Here is a 21,048-nt window from a genome sequence, read left to right on the forward strand (position 1 = left end):
TGAGCAGACCGAACAGGATAACGTCTATCGTAGAGGTTGTCTCAACCCCAGCTCATGCAGCAAAAGCGCCTCGTCGTCACTGTCTCTGATAATTCCCCCAAACCCTAGTATTCTCCCCCCGTGACTGCGGGAGCATTGCAGCATGCCAGGTTGTGCCATTGGCCGGCAGAAGCATCCAACGCCCATCCCTTTTCTCGACAGGCCGCAATTCCTATCGAATTTTATAAGGCCGTTGCCCTGAATGGTGGTAATTGGACACGCTCATGGGGCGCTTCCTTGGACTCTGCCTGACCCCTTGTTCGCTGAAAGCTATGCTTGTTGTGTGGTAGCACAGCACTCCCCACCTCTCGTCGACCGCTTTTCGTGACATGCAGCATCATCTCCAGGTGCTATCGTATCCTAAACCCGCTTCCCGCACTTGCACTTGCGCTACGAGGAGGGTGCACGCAGCCAGCCTCTACCACTACTACTCTACTCTAGACTGAACCGTTCCTTCAACCACAATTTACAACCTCGAACCGTACGCATTCACTCTCACGCCCGAGCCATCACCACAAGCACCACAGATCCATACATCAAAACGGCTGTGGGCCCACTTTCCTTTTTTTGCCCGCCCTACGAATTCGCATTGGGGTTTTGCGGAAGGCGTGTCATTTACTTATCGGGAGTTCGGCTCCTGGTCGCTAAGACAGAAGCAAAAGCTTCATCTCGAACTTCACACTGCACTCCTAAGAAATCCCGAGGTTAGACCCCAAAGCCTCCCTGGGACGCTCTTCATTCCAGATACCCTCATCTTGTGTTCTCTTTTCGTTCTGCGGTCGCAGATCCCGATACCAGAGACAGTTGATACTAGAAATCCCTCTAACACAACCAACAGACTGCTGCGTACGCACTCCTTCCCTAAACCGCTCCCGCGACACAATCTACAAACTTCATGCCTTCTTGTTAGGCGCTCCTACAACCTAATATTCCGGCAGCTTAGCTGCACACATAATTTACAATGGCGCAAGAATCTACGCTGGCGGCTGCGTCTGCGGTCCTCCAAAGTATTGGTCTGAACGCCAATATTCCTCACCCCGTTCACGGTGGCCATGGTCTCAAACTTCCCGGCGCAGATACTCCGGCCAAAGTCGCCCTCGAGAATGAGATTGCAGCATTGGTCGCACGAGTCCAGAACCTGGAAGCCAAAGCAAGCACAATCAGTAACCACGCTCTCCCCGATACTCCAAACGAAACTGGTGCTCCGTCAGCCTTTGCAGACGTTCTCACTGGCAGTCAGAGCCGGAATTCGTCGAAAAGTAACTCGATTAGGAATCACTCCTACTCTTCTTCACTCCCTCGAGATTCCTCGTCTGGCGAGCGACCGCAAAAGCTACCAAAATTGAGCAACGACGAACTCATCGAGACGTTACAGCAAGAGATAGTCGATCAGGCTGAGCAGATCAAGAACGGCAAGTTAAAACAGTCTGCTATCGAAGCCAAGATGGAGGAACAAGCACAGCATCAGCAGCACCTGATCAATCAGTTTGAGGCCAAGCGCGTTGCGACTCTTGAGCGAGAGCTTAAGAAGCATCAACAAGCCAATGAGGCTTTCCAGAAGGCCCTTCGGGAAATTGGAGAGATTATTACTGCTGTGGCTCGAGGTGATTTGAGTAAAAAGGTTCAGATTCACTCTGTGGAGATGGACCCTGAAATTACCACTTTCAAGAGAGTAAGTGAAATTCTCGGATATGATGCACACTTTCTGACGAATAAATAGGTTATCAACACCATGATGGACCAGCTACAAATATTCTCCAGCGAAGTCTCTCGAGTCGCCAGAGAGGTGGGTACTGAAGGTATTCTTGGAGGCCAGGCACAAATTTCAGGGGTTGATGGTACCTGGAAAGAATTGACAGACAATGGTATGTGTATTGCATTGCGGTTTGCCCCTTTTCGCTTAATTGGTGGATTCGATGTCTTGAATCATTCTGTGGCTTGCATTTGTCTTTATGTTGCATTTTACTAACTTGTTCAAGTCAACGTCATGGCACAAAACCTCACAGATCAAGTCAGAGAAATCGCCTCGGTTACCACAGCTGTCGCTCATGGAGATCTCACCCAAAAGATCGAAAGACCTGCTCAAGGAGAAATCCTGCAGCTTCAGCAGACGATTAATACCATGGTGGATCAGCTCCGAACTTTTGCCGCTGAAGTTACTCGAGTAGCAAGAGATGTCGGTACCGAAGGTATTCTTGGCGGACAAGCAGAAATCGAAGGAGTGAAGGGAATGTGGAATACTTTGACTGTCAACGTCAATGCTATGGCCAATAACCTTACCACACAAGTCAGAGACATTGCAATGGTCACTACTGCTGTCGCCAAGGGAGATCTCACACAGAAGGTGAAGGCTGAATGCAAGGGCGAAATTATGCAGCTCAAGGAGACTATCAACTCCATGGTGGATCAACTCCAGCAATTTGCTCGCGAAGTTACGAAGATCGCCAGAGAAGTCGGTACAGAGGGTAAACTTGGTGGTCAAGCCACTGTTCATGATGTCGAAGGAACTTGGCGAGACTTGACTGAGAATGTCAACGGCATGGCCATGAATCTGACAACTCAAGTGCGAGAAATTGCAAAAGTCACGACGGCTGTAGCAAAGGGTGATCTAACCAAGAAGATTGGAGTCGAAGTGCAGGGTGAAATCGCTTCCTTGAAAGATACCATCAACACTATGGTTGACCGTCTCGGCACATTTGCCTTCGAAGTCAGCAAAGTCGCCCGCGAGGTCGGCACAGACGGTACACTTGGTGGTCAAGCTCAGGTTGACAACGTAGAAGGAAAGTGGAAAGACTTGACAGAGAATGTGAACACCATGGCAAGCAATTTGACTTCTCAAGTCAGAGGAATATCTACCGTTACGCAAGCTATTGCAAATGGTGATATGAGCCAGAAGATCGAGGTAGAAGCTGCAGGAGAGATTTTGGTCTTGAAAGAGACCATCAACAACATGGTCGACCGATTGAGTATCTTCTCGAACGAAGTTCAGCGAGTAGCCAAGGATGTGGGTGTTGACGGTAAGATGGGTGGTCAAGCTGATGTTGCTGGCATTGGAGGACGATGGAAGGAGATCACGACTGGTGAGCAGATCATTTTCAAGGATGTGTCTTGTCACCCTCAACTAACTCGTATTTAGATGTCAACACCATGGCCATGAACTTGACGGCTCAAGTGCGAGCCTTTGGCGACATCACTAACGCCGCAACTGATGGCGACTTTACTAAGCTGATCACGGTCGAGGCATCTGGAGAAATGGACGAACTGAAGCGCAAGATCAACCAGATGGTTTTCAACTTGAGAGACTCCATTCAGAGAAATACTGCTGCCAGAGAAGCAGCAGAATTTGCGAACAGGACAAAGTCCGAATTCTTGGCCAACATGTCTCACGAGATCAGAACTCCTGTCAGTAATCCTTTCCTTTTTCATCGTTATGCCATTTCATTCTTCTGTATTGTGACGAAAAATTGGCTTCTGAGCTTGCCTGTCAAGTTAATGGCGTTCGGAGTCTTTTTTTGGACTATATTTTCTAGAACTACCACTGACTACTAGTCCTTTAGATGAATGGTATTATCGGAATGACTCAGCTCACTCTCGACACTGATCTCACTCAATACCAGCGTGAGATGCTGAATATCGTCCATAATCTGGCAAACAGTCTACTGACAATTATCGACGACATCCTTGATTTGTCAAAGATCGAAGCCAACCGCATGGTGATGGAAGAAATTCCATACACGCTGCGTGGCACGGTCTTCAACGCTTTGAAGACTTTAGCGGTAAAGGCAAATGAGAAGTTCTTGGACCTTACGTACCGTGTTGACAGCTCGGTCCCCGATCATGTTGTCGGAGATTCGTTCCGTCTCCGTCAAGTTATCCTTAACTTGGTCGGTAATGCTATTAAGTTTACCGAGCATGGTGAGGTCTCTTTGACTATCCGCAAGGCTGAACAAGACCAATGTGCTCCGAATGAGTATGCAATCGAATTTTCGGTCTCCGACACGGGTATTGGTATTCAAGCGGACAAGCTTGATCTGATCTTCGACACTTTCCAACAAGCTGATGGTTCCATGACCAGAAAGTTTGGTGGTACTGGTCTTGGTCTATCGATTTCCAAGAGATTGGTGAACTTGATGCGTGGTGATGTTTGGGTCAAGAGTCAGTACGGCAAGGGTAGCACGTTCTTCTTCACTTGCACGGTTCGACTGGCAACTTCTGATATCAGCTTCATCGAGAAGCAGCTCAAGCCATATCAAGCTCACAATGTTCTTTTCATCGACAAAGGACAGACTGGCCATGGCAAGGAGATTGTTGCGATGCTGAGACAAATTGGGCTTATGCCTGTTGTCGTCGATTCCGAACGAAATATCAACTTGTCTGGCGGTGGCTCGAAGATTGCGTCTACATTCGATGTTATCATCGTCGACTCGATCGAGACAGCCCGACGAATGCGATCTATCGATGAGTTCAAGTACATCCCGATTGTTCTCCTCGCTCCAGTTGTTCATGTTAGTCTCAAGTCAGCTCTTGACCTGGGTATCACTTCATACATGACGACTCCATGCCTGACTATCGATCTTGGTAATGGAATGATCCCAGCATTAGAAAACCGAGCTGCACCATCATTAGCTGACAACACGAAGTCATTTGACATCCTGCTCGCTGAAGACAACATTGTCAACCAACGTCTGGCTGTTAAGATCTTGGAGAAGTATCATCACGTTGTCACTGTTGTTGGCAACGGACAAGAAGCTCTTGATGCAATCAAGGAGAAGAGATATGATGTTATTCTCATGGACGTCCAAATGCCAATCATGGGAGGATTCGAAGCTACGGCAAAGATTCGAGAGTACGAGCGCAGCTTGGGAACTCAACGAACTCCAATTATCGCCTTGACAGCACATGCTATGCTTGGTGATAGGGAGAGATGTATTCAAGCCCAGATGGACGAGTATCTGTCGAAGCCCTTGAAGCAGAATCATCTGATCCAAACCATTCTGAAGTGTGCCACCCTGGGCGGTGCACTTTTGGAGAAGGGCCGTGACGTTCGTACTTCAGCGAAAGACGAGGCACCGAAGGCTGCTACTCCAAATGGTACTCCTAGTCCTGGCATTGCTCCAGGTAGTTCTTTGCTTCGTCCACCTCTCGAACCACGGGCGCTAACGACGACTGGTCCAATCAGCCACGGCAGCCTAGAGAGTCCTGCAATTGTCACTGCTGATCAAGAGGATCCTCTTGCAAGAGTAAGTCTCCCAAACTCCCACCCCTGAAGTCCATGCTAAGCTCAAAAAGCTTCTCATGCGCGCACATAGCGGCTAAACATATCCCCTGGACTCTGCCTATCTTCTACACGCTGCCCCGGCGCTGCGATGCGATTCTGATATTCTCATTTAGATACCACAGCCGCGAGTCCCAAGAGCACATTCGGATTTTGTAAATTCATAACGACTTGAACTTTACTTTTTTCACATTCAACGGCGTGGCGTTCCTTCTGGTCATGGAGTTGGGAATGGAATGGGAGGTTATGGCACATGCACAAAGAAACAGCGTTGCCTTTTGCGGGATGGGTTCATCATCAGGGTTTTTTCCTGTCTCTTTACAGACTCGAGAGCTTTTTCTATGCTTTTTCTTTGCATGAGAGGAGCTGCGATATTACTGCTGGCTGTCTCTCTTCGTCTTGCCCTCGGTGTTTTCTCCTACTTTTTCTTTGAACATCATGGCTTGCGGGATGAACTGGATCTGATTAGGACGTTAGCTGGACCTTTCTCGTATGTTTTCCTCCCTGGTGTGAATGGTGAGGAGGGTGCAGCGGTGGATGGGGTAGATGAGGTTGATAGTCGTTGCTTATTCAATCAATGCATTGAGATGAGGTCATGAAGTTGACGAATTCTCTTTTCGAAAAAAATATTCAGTTCCTGTGCCTTTGGTTTGATTGCGTGATTTTAATGCTTGACTGCGCTGTCTACAGCTTCTTAAACTTTGCGTATTCTTCTGCAGGTTCAGCGCAAGATGCGCATATAGCGCATAACGCGCAGATCGCGGGTATAGCGCAAATCTCTATTACCGTAATCACCAAAGAGAATAGTTCGAGATACTGTATGTTCTTTTGATGATAGATTTTATTTCGAGATTAGATAGTAGGAGGAAATGCTACCTGACCTATGCCATCTGAAATCACGAAACATGCGAGGGGATATCTGGCAGTAGGAAATGCCCTGAGCTGGGGCCAGGAGTCCTGATACGTTTTCGATTTTCTGTTGTGTCTCCAGGAACTGGTTTCAAGAGGGGGAGGTAGCTGGATTATAGGCTTTTGAGCTTGAGCGTTTGGCGGATTGGAGATCTCTACATAATACTTATTAGTCATGCAAAGAAACAGAGGAAGAGCATGTCTCGTACCAAGTCCTGCCATCAGCTTCACATCATCCTTCTCTGAGCGCCATCTCGTCTTGGTGACACGAACAATGAACTGCTCATCGCTAACTTCGTCGCCATCTGTTCACTTCTGTCAGCCGGGATCTAGGCAAGTGATAGATAGTGAGTGAGTAAATACAAAGCTTCTAGCGAGTCTTTAACAGCGCCATGATTATAGCTCCCGATTTACAGTGATATGCTGAGCCCACTTGATCGAGCTGGATTACCTCCTGAAGCTGCAAGCACTGCTGCATGAATTTGGCCCGAGTGTTCTCGACGAGCTCACCATCGTGTTGCTTCCTGAGCGGAAAGAAAGAAAGGAATTAGATATGGAAAGTGGGGGAAGGATTTGGGATGTTGAGAAGAAGTTGGATGTCGGATTCAATCGAGGTGATTGAGCTTCTGTCATATACTATCGGATTCTGAGATATTGAGGAGATTTTAATTTGTGGTTTGAAGACGGGGATCGGCGTGTGGAGAATGTTGGGAGAGTGGAGATTTGTTGGTAGGTGTTGAATGTTTGGTTTTGGTATAGATGTTTATCCGATAGTTGGAAAACAAGGGTAGTGAGGAAGAGAGTAGCCAGGAAGTCCGACGGGAGCCTGATCACTGCTGCTGTTCGATTCTTAACGACGTTGAGGTGGATAATCTAACTCGCAAGAGGTCGGTTCTTGGCTAAGTTGAGATGGATATGGAATATAATCGCTGCGATGTTGCTCTGGATAGGAGGGAGGCGCTGGGTGCTTGTATCGAGGTCTTACATTGACGGACGTTCTTTTCAAGGATACGGTGAATGGCTATGTAAGTTGTTGAAAGTGTGGTATGGGGTCCGTTGCTGACGAGTTGGGTTGCATGGTTCGGGGTTGGGATGTTGAAGAGCTGGGGTATGGACTATCATCGACTTCGTAAGTTATAGGTCAGTGATTTGAGATTTAGTTAATTTTCGAAACTTAGACATTGAAACTTATTGAATAATTTCAATGTGTAGTGACATTATCACAACAAAAAGTACTCTCTCCAAACTCGGGGCATTACAGCACTCTGCTGGAGCGAAAGGATGGGAGCAGCAGCTTAAGGAGGATGTTCTGGGCTGGAACAGCGATGGGGCTATGAGAAGCATGTCTTGGGCGGAGGGGTTGCGTGGAGGTTGTGTTGAAGCAACTTGGCCTTGACCAGAGGGTAATAGTTGGATACGAGTAGCAAGACTTTGTATAAATGACGCTGTTGAAAGCTGGTCCCTGCCTTTGTGGCCTTTGTGGTAGTATTGTTCAATCTAAGTGCTACAAAATCTTTCACAAACTTCCATAGCTTTAACATCAAATATCTATCCTCCGAGCATGCAACATTGGATATCACGATGTTCAGGATGCTATCGATCTTTGTATCTTAGCTTAAAGTCGGGTTGAGAGCAGTGAAAACTTAAATGTAAGTCCTAGGTGCATAAAGCAGTTCGCAAGCCAATACCACCTGCCCAACTTGCGCCCTTGGATCCGCTTCCCCCGTCGAGGTCGCCCGACGGACAACGGAGACGGAAGCACGCCGACTCAAGAAGCCGGTCAAGTCTGACTTCTGGCCCGAAGTCTCCGAGGGGGGTTCATTTTCAGTCACCTTCTAGCAATCATGTACTTTTCAGATCTGGGATATTGAGAGTTTGTTGGAAGTTTGTGTGGCATTTGGATATTGGGATTAGGATTGTTTGGCATAGAGATTTCGGAAAAAGGAAATAGAAAGTCCTTGCTTTGTTGCCCTGCTCAAAGGTATCCATGACCCGAGTCTGTAGTTTTAAGATAGACAATGATTGACCTGGACTTGGACATTGAGGAAGAGCATGTTTGGTCACTGAAACTTGGACATTAGACTTGGATGTAATGTCTGAGGAAGTCAAACCGGAGGATTGATTATAGTGCATGTTATCTATTATTGCATGGCTACATAGGTACATGATGAAGAAAGTGCCTAACCCCCAATGGTTCAGAGAGAAGCGAGATCAACAGAGAACTAGTATTATAACATCTGTCCATGTTTTCTGCCGCGAGTTTTGGGTATTGTAGCGAAACTTGCAGGCACAACAGATCAGGTACTGATCATGCATTGAGGCTTGAGATGAGTCTGATATGAGCTCGTGCATGAGATGTCACCGCTACTTCCCCATGCAAGAGAGAATCCCATATATCAGAAGCAAACAAACATCATGGCGGAGCTTCCTCCGGAGTGTTTGCTACGACCAAGATCTACCCCAGACTCCTCGACGCAGAGTATCGGGAAGGGGTTTCAGACTCGGATTCGATGCACCGCTTGAAGCAAGGAGCCGGATTACTGGGATACCATATCATTTCAAGAAGCAGCAGGCGACATGATGTCGCTCTAGAAGTAGAGGTCGTACCACTTTAGACACACAGACCTACCTAGCCCAACGGGACGATCATCCCAGGGATCACCGGATCCTATTTTCTTGTGTAACGTGAGGTTGGCAGGCTGAGAGCGGGAAGAATGTGACTGGTCGTATTTGCGTTGAATGAAGGGGCGAGCAATGAAATGAAGGGGACAATGAAAGATTAGCAACAACTTTACGTCATTGAAGCTGTGATTGACGTTTCCGTGCTTGTTGTATGTTTCCCTTGACGGTTTCGAAATGTTTGGTTACCCGGGTATGTTGACGTTGAAGGGACAAGGGAGCAAACCGAGCTGAGCTGTCAGATGCAACTATCCTCTAACTCCTCTGTCCAGGGGGAATGGCAAGTTTTATTGGAGGCTCGGGATGATAGTCGGTGAGCTGAAATCTGGTTGGCTCTACCCGCTGGCCGGCTGTCGTCCTATCAATTGGTATCGCAAGCACCGTATATGTATTGTACCAGTATCAAGCCCGAAGGAGTCCTGCAGCGGAAACGTGGTGGTACCATATCACCAAGGAACTGAATCGTGTAACGCCATCTGGATGGATGAGATCGAGATATCCGAGTGCTGCTTGGTTGCATTCGGGGCAGTCCGGCGATTGTTGGTAAATTGGGTTCACCAATGAGACGACTCGTTGATTTCGTGCATGAGATGCACGGGTTGCGTCAGTCAAGGCCATCTGTGATCTGGCCCGTATCTGGGTGCAGTGTACGGCGTGCATGAGAGTCGAAGAGTGCAGCTTGCACTGCGTCGTCGTCTGGAATTGATACCATCATCATACTGCGAACGTACAGTACTGTTGAACTCTCGTGGTCAAAGCGATGCGTTGGGACGAAAGATCTGTTTCTTGGGAGATGCAGGAATTGCCGACGAATAAGATATGGTAGATGAGTAATGCTGATGACCGACGTGTGCTGGCATCGTCGAAGGGTTTTATAGGGCTTTCACGAGCATCCACTGACAGTCACGGAAAGCCTCCTAAGCAAGGAAGGTTCGACTCCTCGTGTCCAGAAACTGCAAGGTTGATGAGCCGATGTTGAGAGCAATAAACTTTCCAAGATCTTCAAGATCCTGTAACCTTATGCAGGAGCGACGGGTCCAAACACCCACATGCTCTCTCTCAACATCTTGCTTGCTGTACTGACTGTACTCATTTGTACCTTCTGACCAAGACGCAGCGAAGACCCTCAGGTGGTCATGGATCGAGAGGGTCTCAAAGTCTGAATCTCTCCCAGACAATGGCAGGGCCGACATCCCTTGCACATCGGTCACGGGTCGCTCTTTGAGAGATATACCGCAAAGATTATTGGCGGTGTGGTTGAGGATAGTACGATCTGAAATGGCATTGTTCTCAAACGCTGTTTCAGTCTCATTTAGGAGCTTCCGAGTCCTCATGACGTCCTATAATGGTGCTTTGGTCCGTTGCCAGAAACGCCCCCGAGCGGGAACAGATGGCAGAAGAAAAGTCGGCTTCAAGAAGCAAATACTCACCCCGGAGACGAATTCCATGTTCTCCTCTGCCCTCTGCCACTGGCCCCATTCGAATGTTGGTGCATGAGCTGTACCTGCTCGCGAGGCCTCTTTTCATGCAAGGCACACGCTGCTCGATCAGTTGGATCGCACCTGTAAATGGAAATGCGGTCTTCCACTTCTCGAGGATCTCGTAATCTGTATCATAAACCCTCTAAAGAGATTACAAGTAATACTCCGTAATAGTCTGACGCGGGTCTTCAACCATTCATCCTGAATACGGGCACCAAGGTAGAGCTATATGGCAGATTTGAAAATGCTGTCTTCGAATAATTGAATAATTTTTCGTGACCATGGCGAGGATAAATTCGAGTAGAATGAGGTCAATCTCCTCTTCCTACAACTTTAAATGGACGGCACGCCTCCTCGGTATCGGCGTGCCTGTTCTTGCAACCCCCTTTTTTTGCTTGTGAACAGCCAAAACCGTTTTCACCTGCTCGAAATAGCAATAATGTCAAGTACCTGGCCTGGCCTGGTGATGCGTGCTTCACTTGACTCTCGTCTAAATAAGCAAGCCAAGCCAAGCAAGCCGTGGTCTTTTCGGATCTCTACGGTTGTCGATGTGGCACGAACAGCACGATCCATCATCCGCCAGTCATTTGAAAAAAAAGCCTCTTGCCAGGCTCAGACTGGTGGCAGCAGCAGCAGCAGCAGCGCAACGCAACGCACGCAAATCGAGCGGAGGCCAGGGGTTAGTGGGCTTGGTGTCGATCATATTGTGTGCTTCCGTTTCCGTCCTCAGCCCTTTACGATTCGCGCTTCCCCTCCTTGAAATTCTCCTCGTCGTCCCACTTCTGGTGAAAAAAGAAAGCGTCCTGCACACGCTGCACAATCTAGATCCGAGGAGCCGTAGCCATCTGCGAGTGGAAACTTGGGAAGGGAGGGACTTCAGGGAAGGACCCTCAAACTGACAGCTTTCCATACCAATACCAGCTTTCTCCTCCCATCCACATCACCGACCCATGGCAAAATGCCCTAGGTTTACCGATGGATGCTTAGGCATGTCCGCTGCCCAGAAAGCCCCAGCTCTCTCATCCTTAAGTCCCTTACGAGGCATCCTAAGCCTCCACTGGTCCACTAAAAATCTTCGCGCCATGCTATGATGCTGGCCTTTTGAAGTTTAAGCAGGAAAATAACAGCGGATCCAAACCAAACCCAAGCTGAACTGGATTCGTCCGAGGACAACGCTGGCCGCCTGCCTAACCTGCCCTCCTGTGCCGTGAGAACTCGTACTGTAGCTTAGTTAGGGACTGCTGCTGCACCACCAGCGAGGAGTGAGCCTGTGCCAGCGGTGATCCGAGTACTGTAATATTAATCCCGAGTGACCCTGATGCGTGTATGGAAGAACGGAGGGAAGAAACGAGACGAGCCTAATCGTCTGCTTCCGAAAAGCTACAAGCCTAGCCTTTGTCCTCTTAGCTTTGCACGCGCTGCAAACCACCACCACTACGCACCCTACGGCGCCATTAGACTTTACCTTAGGGTCACACTTATTATTACACTCACTCACACTTGCTCTTTCTCCTCCACCTCTCTCCTTCTCCCACCTTCATCCCACCATCATCATCCCTCGAATCTATCGACCGTCCTGTTTGCGTCAATTGTTTCCTGTCGATATCGTGTCTTTCGTATCGCCGGTGTTTACTGCTTTCCCATCGGAATCCCCCAAGTTTTCTAGCAGTTGTTCCTGGTCGACCCGTGAGTAGATCTTGCGCCTCAACACAACCCCTCATCAGCTATGCCCTCCCTTTGCCACAGCTATTGTCGCCCATCCGGGGACTAGCAAGCACCGAAAGCATTGTCCCACATTCACGGAAGCCTGCAGACCGAAGCCAGGTGCATTGTTGCTGGGCGCATCCATCCAGGGCAGGTCGCTAGCCTTCGCTGCATGGTTTTCCAGTTGAGCGTTTGCTTGCAAGCTCGTCGCAAAGCTCCTCACTGGGGCCCAACGGCCCATCTCCCCTCCAATACACATTCTGTCTGCTGTGTGAAGCATCCTAGAGATCATTGACTGACCATTGTGGTATTGCTGGCAGTTTTGGAGTCATCCTCAGCGATCCCTTCCAGCGAATTCCACCATCTTTACGCCCTTTCGCTCTCGAATTCTTTGCAGGCGCACGCATAGCCATAAGTTTCAAGTCGACTTTCCTCACGGTCTTGCTTTTCGACTGCTTTCCACCGCAATAACGAACTTTACGAAGCTTGGGCTGGATATCTTCTTCGAGCTGGTCCTGAGATATTTTTTAGGTGAGCCCAAACCCTCCTCCCATACAAGGAACACGGTTGGCAGACCCTCGAAAAGTTGCGGAAGAAAAGACGACAATAGGAACAGCTTGTTTGGTTTGGTTTCCTCCCATGTTGGGCTTTCGTTCTAGATATATAATCCAGTCACCGGCCGAAATCTTTCGAAATGCCATTGCCGTAGTCTTACTACGTAGCCGTAGCACTCGACATTGGAATCGGAGCAGAAAACTCAGCAGCACATTTCATTTCGCTCCCCGAGAAGTTGGCCTGCCATAAGTTGAGGATGGATGGTCCAATGCCATCAGACCCTCTATTCAGGAGCTATATGGCATGGGTAGAGAAGTTTCCACGGGGTTTGCCTTCAATTGAAGACGGCATTTTGTCCTTTTGAACTGAGCTATTGCAGATATGATAGCTTTCAGTTTTTGTATCTGGCAATAGCTCTCGTGCAGGACGAGCATAGCTCTTCAAATGATCATCCAGGGGTTTCGCAAGGCGAGCCTGGATCGGCATTATCCCCTTGTTTTTAGATTGCGTTTTGTGCTTGATGATTGGTCGATAAATTATTGCTTTAATGTCTTGAGAAAAGGTCGATCCTCTTGTATTCGAGGTTGAAGAAGACTCCTACAGGGGTGTATCCTCTTTCCTCAAGGGCTTGGGTTGAAGCTTGTGGAGATTCGGCGTACCATAGCATCTGCGGTATAGAGAAGTCAGTATATGAGCTCGGAAGTTAGAAGTATCTAGGCTATCCGAATTACCTCTGCTTCTTGCTCCCTCCATAGGATCCTGTCGAAGTTGCCGAAGTAGTACTCATTGGTATTGGACGAACACGGAGCGCCACTCGTTCATTCTCTAAGTAACGAAGATGGCTGCCAAGGACACCGCTGTGGCTATTTGGCGCTGATTCCTTGTCCCGGTGTGATCAAGGTCCCCCTCTACCCCCTTGTTGTTGATGTCCTGTTGTAGAATTTGGCTATTGCCTGAGCCTCCGCGAGTCGAACTCATTTTCGTTGTAAACCGAGCGTTGCGTTGAGGTTCGTTGTCGTTGTCCCCAGCTTCGAGAAGGTCGTCCTGTAGCGGATTAGTACCAAGACCATTGCTTGTAGGGGTGAAGGATGGATTCCGCACGTAGTGTGAGAGTCAAAACTGCCGTATTCTGTGCTTTCAATGCAAGAAACCAGTAGAACACGTCCCTCGAGCCAGAGGAAGCTATCCTGACGTGCGACTTTCGTGTCGTCCCCAGGCTCTCGTCGAACGGGCGTGCTTGTGTTGTAAAGAAGTCTCTAGAATGAAAATCCAGGGATTCCGTGGATGCAGTTACTCCGGCGAAACTAAAGCGTGAAGTTTGATTGCGGTAATAGTTGGGGTGGGCGTCGTTGATCTTGGTGTGCATGTGCCTCCAACAGCAGTTTGGGTTGTTGCGTTTGTAGAAGTTCGCTTCCACCAGGAAGACGCTTCCCTCCTTAGCAACACCACACAATCACCCATGACTTTCGACACGTTCTTCTGCGTGATGACTTTCGTTTCTGAGATGCGTCGCATTGATGTTTTAAAGGTTACTTTTTAAAGATTACTTCGCACCGCGGATCTGTAAATACCAGTTTGAGATGCCCATTGGCTCAGCTCCTCCCTTCAGACAGCGTCACAGCACAGGATTGGTATTGCTCTGCATGTCTTGCAACCACAGCAATTCTTTGATCTTTACCTGAACGTAGTCTGCATTGTCTTAAACATGCTGTCAGTTGTTACTCGCTTAGCATGCGTGTTTGCTGTGCGGTCTACTGCTTCTTGGGCTATGTTCATCACGCAAGCATTCTCAAACATCATCCATGACCTGAGACAGTGCCGTCTTGTCCTGTAGCTTGCTGAGAAACTCATTAATATCTGTGTGATCTGCTCTGATCTGCTGTCACTGATATATGCTCGCTCGTGTTCGTGACCGTATCCCAAGTTCTTGATTCTACCCGACGATATGCAGGAGATTGATCCTCCTATAATATGATAAAGACAAGGATCACTTCCAGTCATCTTGAGCTTCTGCTTACGCATTCACTTCACGTTGCAAGCTTGTTGGCTGTCCAAATCATTCATTGAGTCTGTTGTACATGCTGCTTTCGTCGTAAGACCACATATCAAGAGCAAAGCCAGGACAAAACTCAGACCTTCATCTCTCTGACTCTTGAACAATCCTCCTGTCAGCTTCCTCGACGTATCACGTTGGTGAATGTACTCTTCGTGGCTGCGGTCATCAGGCTCTCCTTCTGTTCCTAGTCGACGGCCTAAGGCCGTATTTCGAGGGTCTGCCACACTCACCAAGTCTACTAGTGGCCAATTAAATGACTCGAGAGGCTCCGCTAACGCAGCATATATAGGCCCCCCGCATTATTTCATCCTCGCCTTCGAATCTTTACCAACAACTTCTTCGAACCCCGCAATATCTCAGATCTCTGCGATTTTCTGCACCCCTTCTTCAACCCCCTACGTACAACCACAGATAAGACTCCTGTAACTTCACACACGGTATCTGCGCAGCGTTTCAGCCTGTTCCGTTCTTCACGATGTCTTTCCAATACGACCCGAACCAACAAGGCCAGTTCCAGGAAAATAATGGAAATGGTATGAACCAACAACAAGGTCAGCCTCAGGGTATGGCCCCTCAACAACCCATGCAACAACAACCTGGCCAAGAAGGCGGTTCTCCGGCTCCTTTTGCTCAGCAAGGTGGTGTTGAGGGCGCTGGTGGTAGTGTCTCTGGTGACGCAAAGACCACGCTTTGGTAAGTCTACATTCTTTCCCAGCCCTCCCATCCACCCCGCGATCTCTACGACCCAGATCGTATTGCAGCGCATCACTTTAGACTGTCATCGGCTTCTCGATGCAACTTGAGCACGTCGGCACTCGCGCCGCTGCTCTGTTGTGCGGCCCACCACGGTCACACACCAGTGGAAGGCAGTCGTTAGGCTCATTCACTTGCACTCTATCTAAACACAACAATACATGCTAACAACCATTCTTTAGGATGGGTGAACTTGAACCATGGATCGATGAGAACTTCATTCGTTCTGTCTGGTTTGGTATGGGCGAGTCTGTCAACGTAAAGATGATCCGCGATAAGTTCTCTGGGTAAGCAGTCCTCTCCACATCGCACATGGCGTCTGACAACTAACGTCCATCAGTAATGCCGGTTACTGTTTCATCGACTTCTCATCTCCAGCTGCTGCCGCGAAGGCTCTATCACTTAACGGCTCCATGATTCCCAATACCTCGCGCCCTTTCAAGCTCAACTGGGCATCTGGTGGGGGTCTCGCTGATAGACGGTCAGAATCTCGGTTCATATTCCTCCACTCCAATGCTTATTGCGCCTCTTGCATCAGAAGCTAACTATTTTCAGTGACGATCGCGGTCCTGAGTTCTCTATCTTCGTTGGTGATCTTGGCCCTGAGGTCAATGAATATGTCTTGGTATCTCTCTTCCAAGCACGTTTCCCGTCATGCAAGTCCGCAAAGATTATGACCGATCCAATCTCCGGCATGTCTCGTGGCTACGGATTCGTTCGCTTTGCCGATGAGGGTGACCAACAACGCGCATTGACAGAGATGCAAGGCGTCTACTGCGGAAACCGTCCCATGAGAATCTCCACTGCTACTCCCAAGAACAAGTCTGGTGGTGGTCCTGCCGGTATGCCTATGCAAGGTGGCATGGGTGGTGGTCAACAAATGGCTGCCCCAGGCATGTATGGCATGGGTGCACCTCCTCCTCTCGGTTACTACGGCGCTCCTCAGCCAATGAACCAGTTCACCGATCCTAACAACACCACTGTCTTCGTCGGAGGACTGTCAGGTTATGTCACTGAGGATGAGCTTCGCAGCTTCTTCCAAGGCTTTGGTGAGATCACCTACGTCAAGATTCCACCTGGAAAGGGTTGTGGTTTCGTTCAGTTCGTTCAACGCCACGCTGCCGAGATGGCCATCAACCAAATGCAAGGCTACCCAATCGGTAACTCTCGTGTTCGCCTCTCCTGGGGACGTTCCCAAAACAACTCTGGCCCAGCCGGCACCCCATACCGACCTGCTCCACCCCCACCCCAATACTCATCCATGGGCATGCCACCTGCACACCCATATGGAAACTACCAACCTCTTCAAGTAAGTGACTGCTCACACACTCATCCTGATGATACTAACACATCACCAGTAAGCATGCAATTTCCGCGTCTTGCCACCAAAGGAGTTTGATATAGCGATCATGGCGTCACTTTTTGCACTTGACCTTGCCCTTTAATGGCTTACCTTCTACGCGTCCAATGCCTGGATAACTTTTCTCCTCTTAGCGTTACTTCAAAAGTATCGGATGGGTGGGGATTTGCATTTTCCGAATGATGCTTGTACAAAAAGTGCATTAGATGTCTCCTTTTCATGCGTCCACGAAGGGTCTAACATGCGCTGCGTTTCCTTTTCCATAACAACATGTACTCCTCTCAGGCTTGTCAATAGCTGCTTCTCTTGAACCTTGCATCGGGCGTCGGTCGATTGGTGGGCAGGGACAAGGTTGTGGTTGAGCAGGCAACCTTTTTCGCATGGTTTTGCTTTTTCTTTTCTTTTCTTCTTTCGAGGTGTCGAGGCTGTTTTGCAAGAACATACAGCAGCAAGGGGGTTTGCTTGGAGGACGACTTTTTCGATGGCTGGTTTATTCGATGGATGGATGGGCTTGGCTTCGAGGTCTTTCACGACTGGCTTCTAGAGCACTCTACTACTACTTTCCTTTTTTGCTTTCTAACATTTGCACGTTGTTTTCTCTCGCGCCAAAAAAAAAATCGCTCTTCAAAAGTTTAGACTCTCTTTTCACACAGAACATGGGAGGCTTGCTTGTTGCCTGTGCGAGCGAGCTCAACAATGTATCCTCCTGAACTTCAAATACCTGTTCTGCATGCGTGTCTTGACCTGCTCTGCTATGGGCGTTTGGGCATCTTTGGTTTGAGTACCCCCTTTCTGCTTTTGCTGACCTTGATTGTTGACATAAGATACATCCATATGCGACTTTCTGTACTGCTCTGGTATGGGCTAGGGCTGGATATGATGAACACTACTGTGCTTCTAGGCATTAAGGGCGATGAGACTACTGAAATAAAAGGGAATATTTAGCTACGTGATCTTGTTATGATCTTTGATGTGCTGATGTGAGACCGCTTCCGATGTTCTGCATGCCGAGTTCGGAGATATTAGAAAGTCTTACGTGCCCGTTGGGAAGGAGCATCCATCGTACTTGACAGTTGAATGTTTACTCGAGCAGTGAGCGCGTATACATTGATATTGTACTGAATGACACCCTCAATTTCTCTCATTATGCAGGATACTAGATACTGAACACTGTGTACCAGGTAGTAATCTACAGCGTAACTACCCCTTGATTATCTCTTACTTTGCTGTAAACATGTAGACATGCCCCTTCAATCTGAGAGGGAGTGCCTAGTCAGAATTTGAATGGAGACTAAAAGTCCGTTTTAGCAATTGGATAATTTCAAGTGGCATAAGTCTTCTCCTTTCTGAGTTGTCTGGAAATGACTAAATGGCAAGAGGCTAACATATGGTCAAAGTACATTGTGTTGGACATGAGATACATTCCTGCAGGTCTAGGAAAGAAAAAGTGTCAAATATTTACATTTACAAGATGAGATCCAAAATATCAAGTATCTACTGAGAATATCTACAGTCTTCCCATCCCTCACCTCTTCATTCTCCCTTTTCATTGACAACGCAACTATCCTTGACAATAACAGCAACTCAGCTCCCTTAGAACCACAGCACTGAACGTGTCCCGTATCCTCACCCGCAGATCTATCGGTGGCCGGCTCTCCTTCCTCGTGTTGAATAGGTTCTCTCGTTTTGTATTCTACTTTTCTAAACCCCAGATCAGGTCAGGATCAATATATAGTGATTAGCCGGGCCGCTAGTGGAATGACTCGAATGGAATTGGTTGTGGGAATTATTCACTTGTGATGCGGAGAGAAAGGGATTCACTTGGATGCGGAGAGAAGGGGGGGTTTGTGATAGTGAATGTTGGATATAAGATCATAACTTCATCCCTCAGATCTGAATCACATTGGGGTCTTAACCCAGTCATATTGTCGCACAAGCTCAGGAGCAACGTTATTCTATATTCTAATCCCTGCGGTACTTCTTCTTTGGTTTTCTACAGCACAATAATTTAGTGCTCTCATAGTCTGCAGCCTTTAAATTGACCCAGTCCTAGAGACCACTCTCCGACAAAATACCTATAATTGAATACATCAAGATACAGAAAAGTCACTTTGCACATGTAAGCAATCGTATTAACCCATCCATCCGCCATTGTCCCGGCATACATGGATTTATCACTTCACATTGTAGCACATACAGTAGTCCATTGGCCACAAGAACATCAGTGGATATATATCTGCTCGTACATTATTATTATAGCCATCTACTTCCTAACCTTCCTAGCATGCTTCACCAAGTTCTCAATAACACCCTCAAAAGCCTCCCTATCACCCAACTTCTCATCCGTCCTCTTCGTCCAATAATCGAGGACCTCCTTCGCCGTGCCCTGCATGTCTTCTAGCTTCTTCACATGCAGCTTTAGTTCTTCAATCGTAAGACCGTTCAATGCCTCGTCTGTAATAGTACATAGCTGCCGGGCTGAAACAAGATCTAGTTGGGGAGCCGGAGGCGGTCCTTTTCTCCGTCTTGAATCTGAGCGCGAGGGTTTGCCTTGGGAGTCTACGGATGTGGAGGATGTGTTGCCTTCGCCGTTCTTTAGGCGGGAGATGGATCGCGAGTCGGTGGAGTTTCGTGGTGAGCCGGAAGGGGGGTTGAGGTTCATGGATGGGAGGATCAGTTTCTTTTGTTTGGATGCTGGGAGGATTTCGTCTAGATCAACTGGGACACCAAGTGAAACGAGGAAGAGGCGTCGTATTCGAGATCGTATCCAGTTTGGAGGTTGGAGAGGTGGAGGAGCAACGAGTTGTGACCAAAGAGAGGCGCTCCGTGGTGTGAGGAATATGGAGTTTTCTGCTGATATTGGAGGTAGTACTGATGTGTCGATTGTGTCTGGTGGGAAAAGAGCATTCATGTAGGGTTCTGTAGCTGCTTGGATATCTTCTGGGGAATCAAGATCATCGAAGTCCAAGACAGGCTGAAAATATGTTAGCAGAGGTCACTTTTTACGAGTTGAACAGCAGATTTGTGTATGCTCTATATTTTCTACTTACAAAAGAGGGTGTTATCTGTATAGATTGCTGAGGAGGAGCAGGTGCTGCCTCCTGAAAACCATCATCAAATTCGCCAAATTCATCGAACTCTTCACCTTCTTCAAACTCGTCAAAGTCATCTCCAAATCCGCCGTCCGATCCATCTTCTGCTTCATTGTAATCATCTGTAGCGACAGGTGCCCCCTTCTTTCCCGCTGCAGAAGACTTCCGTCTCGCGTGGTTTACGGTTGGGGACCTAGGAGCAGGCACTGTTGGCGACCCTGATTCGGTCAATGGCTCTGAAGTAAGAGACATCGAAATGTCCTTACCTGGAACGTCTTCCACTTCCTCCACGATATCTGGCTGAGCATCTCCTCGCCTCATTTCATATGCTTTTGTACCAGGAACCTCGCCATGAGCTGGCTTGGAGTCGACCCTCTCTACCTTTGTAACTGGGATCGGAAGGTCCCCAGGAGTGCTGCCAGATCTGGATCTCATGGTGGAAGAACGGCTACGGCTCCCACTTCTCACTACGAGATCTGGGACTGCGTCTGCGAGACGTTTCTCGTGGGCTTCAGTTCCTGGGACTTCTCCGTGGCTGGGAGAGGATGGGTCGACCTTCTCGACTACCGTCAAGGGAATCGGCTGTCCACCAGGAGATGTAGGATTGGACATTGACAGACTGGAGGCGGATCTGCGACCCTCCGGTACGACTTCTATCTCATCAGGAGCAGCGTCCTGCTCTCTCATTCGGTAAGCAACGGTACCAGGTTCCTCGCCATAACGTGTCTCATCATCGACTTTCTCGACCCGTGTGAGGGGAATAACAGGAGTGGCAATTCCAGAAGCTGCCTCGAGACCAGATTGAGCGTCAGAGAAATGGTCATCGGAATCGGAGGATTCTGTATCAAGTCTCGTTAGTAAATGGGTGCTTTTGGAGCTGACATGTACCGTTACGAGCCTTACCAAGGTCGTGTGCCCCTGGATCATCGATGCTCGTCCTTGCGGGTGGCTCAAGAGTTTCGTGCTCCTCTTGTGCCATTTTCAAATTAATGAGAAATCAATGAAGACTCAAGAATAAGAAGAATTCAATCGTAGAAGCTGTATTGACAGGAGGCTTTGCCCAGAAAAGCGGGACAACCTCTTACTGTACGATTTGCTGGCGAGTGAATGTCGGTCCCAAGGCTGGACGTCCAGAACTGTGATCC

The 21,048-nt window shown here is 48.4% G+C and overlaps 3 protein-coding genes across 3 annotated transcripts; 2 read left to right on the forward strand and 1 right to left on the reverse strand.

Moving 5' to 3' along the window:
- Nucleotides 1–1,000: 1,000 nt before the first annotated feature.
- On the forward strand, nucleotides 1,001–5,355 carry LY89DRAFT_728704 (two-component osmosensing histidine-kinase; the record flags this gene model as incomplete). Its single annotated transcript, XM_018219289.1, has 6 exons — nucleotides 1,001–1,711; nucleotides 1,760–1,904; nucleotides 2,019–3,119; nucleotides 3,176–3,441; nucleotides 3,597–5,279; nucleotides 5,329–5,355. The coding sequence occupies 6 exons, from the start codon at nucleotides 1,001–1,003 to the stop codon at nucleotides 5,353–5,355; spliced, it is 3,933 nt and encodes a 1,310-aa protein (XP_018076935.1).
- A 9,818-nt stretch (nucleotides 5,356–15,173) lies between these two features.
- On the forward strand, nucleotides 15,174–16,812 carry LY89DRAFT_664388 (RNA-binding domain-containing protein; the record flags this gene model as incomplete). The annotated part of the gene is made up of 5 exons (XM_018212766.1): nucleotides 15,174–15,391; nucleotides 15,634–15,738; nucleotides 15,792–15,932; nucleotides 16,007–16,760; nucleotides 16,810–16,812. 5 exons carry the CDS (start codon nucleotides 15,174–15,176, stop codon nucleotides 16,810–16,812), a joined length of 1,221 nt encoding a protein of 406 aa, XP_018076936.1.
- A 2,223-nt stretch (nucleotides 16,813–19,035) lies between these two features.
- Nucleotides 19,036–20,899, reverse strand: LY89DRAFT_607291 (uncharacterized protein). The gene is made up of 3 exons (XM_018210452.1): nucleotides 20,792–20,899; nucleotides 19,862–20,742; nucleotides 19,036–19,785 (listed from the first exon to the last, which is right to left on the reverse strand). Exons 1-3 carry the CDS (start codon nucleotides 20,880–20,882, stop codon nucleotides 19,075–19,077), a joined length of 1,683 nt encoding a protein of 560 aa, XP_018076937.1. The 5' UTR covers nucleotides 20,883–20,899; the 3' UTR covers nucleotides 19,036–19,074.
- Nucleotides 20,900–21,048: the final 149 nt, after the last annotated feature.

This window comes from Mollisia scopiformis, assembly GCF_001500285.1.
Source record: "Mollisia scopiformis unplaced genomic scaffold LY89scaffold_3, whole genome shotgun sequence".
NCBI lineage: Eukaryota > Fungi > Ascomycota > Leotiomycetes > Helotiales > Mollisiaceae > Mollisia > Mollisia scopiformis.

What these genes read in the sequence shown, in the direction of transcription:
- LY89DRAFT_607291 (XM_018210452.1), bottom strand. Translation starts at nt 20,882, where the DNA reads ATGGCACAAGAGGAGCACGAAACTCTTGAGCCACCCGCAAGGACGAGC. An exon ending in CCTTGGTAAGGCTCGTAACG is followed by an intron (nt 20,743 to 20,791) that starts GTACATGTCAGC and finishes GACTTGATACAG; the next exon opens with AATCCTCCGATTCCGATGAC. An exon ending in TACAGATAACACCCTCTTTT is followed by an intron (nt 19,786 to 19,861) that starts GTAAGTAGAAAA and finishes ACATATTTTCAG; the next exon opens with CCTGTCTTGGACTTCGATGA.